At 64.9% G+C, this 2,281-nt stretch overlaps 1 protein-coding gene across 1 annotated transcript; it reads left to right on the top strand.

Annotated features, from left to right (window-relative positions):
- Nucleotides 1–53: 53 nt before the first annotated feature.
- On the top strand, nucleotides 54–607 carry EMIHUDRAFT_460761 (hypothetical protein). Its single transcript, XM_005776594.1, has one exon. The coding sequence runs from the start codon at nucleotides 301–303 to the stop codon at nucleotides 478–480; it is 180 nt and encodes a 59-aa protein (XP_005776651.1). The 5' UTR covers nucleotides 54–300; the 3' UTR covers nucleotides 481–607.
- Nucleotides 608–2,281: the final 1,674 nt, after the last annotated feature.

Raw genomic sequence — 2,281 nt, 5'->3', positions numbered from 1 at the left:
AGCGGCAGTCTTCCCTTGCACGGTCACCCCCCCTCCCCCCCCCCCCCCCGTGACGCGGTCAGGCTGTGCGCGAGCTCGGTGCCGACATGGCCAAGTTTGGCCTCAGCGGCATCTTCCGCGGCCAGGGCATCGGCATCTTCAAGGGCATCATATCGCTGACGCTCTTCCACGAGGGCCGCCTCTTCCTCACGCGCCAGTTCAAGGCGTACAACGTCCGCACGGGAAAGATCCCGGCCACCGCCACCGCCTGAGCTGCGCACCGCGGAGCATGCCACGCGGCCCTTGAGGGCTGGGTAAGGCATGCCATGTCACATGCACATGATCGGTCGTCTCTTCTGTGATGGTGGGTGGGCCTTAGTGGGCGGGAGTCTGTTGGGCAGGGCAGGGCGGGGGGTAGGGGCGGGGGCTGTCCGTGACACGACGCCGCGCCGTAATTTATCGGGCGGGCGGGCGGGCTGCGTGCAATGCGTCCCGGACTGAGGTGGCGCTGCAAGCGTCTGTGTACCGTGGACCAAATAGTCGGGGACGGTGGCGACGCCCCGATCTTTGTTTGCGGGCCGTGTACTTCTACTTCAAACTAACGTGAAAACTCGTCGTCTGCAAAAAAGTCAGCGGCCCACCACAAATAAATAAATAAAAACGGACACCTCTACTAGGAGATGGGTAAAAAGGAACAGGTCCCCGCCCTGCGGTCTTTGTGTAGGGTTCTTTGTGGGTGTGGTCGGCGACTACAGTGCGTGCTCTTGCCTTAGAAATCGGTGTTTAGAAATTGGCTGCTGGAAATTTGGCTGATTTCCCTGGCCGAAATAGAAATCGGCTGCTGGCACGAGGCCGGCCCGATTTCTCTGATCTGCCGCGCCGCAGGCGCGAAGAAAATTTTAGAAATCATACGACTTTTTAGAGAGAGGTCGTTCTTTCACTTTCTTGTCAGTGTACAGTCAGGGTGAAACGCAATTTTCACCCTCTGTATAGCGTGAACAGTGTGAGTCTTGGGCCCGGGGTTGTGTCTTCGCGTGAACAGTGACGCAACACGTCAAGTCCCTCATGCTCAGCTCTCTGGCGCCGGCTCCAGCAGGAGCCACCACTCGCTCGCGCCATAGTTGTCGGCGGCTAGCTTGCACGCGACACGGCCCGCGAGGTGCTTGGTGCCGGTCTCTTTCTGGGAGTACATGACGATGTGCGTCGCGTCAGGCTGACGCCACGAGGAGCCCACGCCGAAGTGCTGCACGGTGCCAACGTACCAGCCGGTGGCGCCGTCGAGGAGGTGCGCGGCGAGGATCTTGCGCCGGCACAGCGCGCGCTGCTCGTCGTCGTTCGCCAGCGGCGGGCACGTCGCCGCATAGACGTAGCCCTTCGGGGGCATGGCCGGAGCCTCGCCGCATGCCTGCATGCGCACGGCGGTGTCGTCCTCGTCCTCGTCCTCTGAGTCCTCCAGTGCCGTCCTCCGCCTCCTCCTCGCCCTCCTCCTCGCCCTCCTCCTCGCCCGCCGCCTCGTCGACATCGGCGAGCTCCGCCTCGTCCTCGTCCGCCTCGCTCTCCCCGCCGTCCGATCCGCCGTCCTCGTCCTTGAAGGTGTAGTCCGTCACCCCCTGCACGCAGATGTGCTCGTCGCCGGAGCCGTCGACAGTCATGAGCAGGCCGAGGCTGCGCGCCGACTTCTCGAAGTCATACGTGGCGCAGAGCGTCTCCCACGCTCGGCCCGCGATCTGCGTGATGAGCGAACGCTTCTGCCACGCCTTGAGGCCACCCTCCTTGGGGCCCTTGGTCCAGCGCTCGAGGTGGCCCGGCTGCTCGAGCCACGTGTCCATCTCGTCGCCCATCAGGTTCTTGAGGCGGACGCCGATGCCGCCGTCGATGAGCATCAGCTCGCCCGTCGAGCCAGTCGGCAGCAGGTGGCGGTCGCAGTGGGCGCGGCGCTGCAGGTTGCGCAGGTGCTCGGGCGTCGTCTGGCCGGAGAGGTTGTCGAAGATGGCGACGCTCCGCTCGCCCGCGGCGCGTGCGGCCGCCGTCGCCTCGCGCATCTCCACGTCCGCGAAGTCCTCGCAGAGCTGGTCGTCAGCCCACGCCTTCGGCTGGAAGCGCACCTGCACGTCGGAGTGGCGCGCATCTCGCTCATTCTGCGAGATCTGCTTGCCCTGGCCGCGAAAGATCACGCACAGCTTGGGCTGCCCGTGCCGCGGCATCGAGGCGTCGCCGTTGCTCGCGCGCGCGACGATCTGCAGCGTGCAGAAGCGCTTGCCGTCGTCAGCCTTTCGCCCCGCCAGCCAGACGCGCTTGGCGC

Source organism: Emiliania huxleyi (genome assembly GCF_000372725.1).
Source record: "Emiliania huxleyi CCMP1516 unplaced genomic scaffold EMIHUscaffold_2769, whole genome shotgun sequence".
NCBI classification, from domain to species: domain Eukaryota; phylum Haptophyta; order Isochrysidales; family Noelaerhabdaceae; genus Emiliania; species Emiliania huxleyi.
Note: the sequence above shows the minus strand (reverse complement) of the source record. Positions and strands in the feature narration are given on the sequence as shown.

Coding starts and splice junctions, on each gene's coding strand:
- EMIHUDRAFT_460761 (XM_005776594.1), top strand. CDS start 301: ATGCCATGTCACATGCACATGATCGGTCGTCTCTTCTGTGATGGTGGG.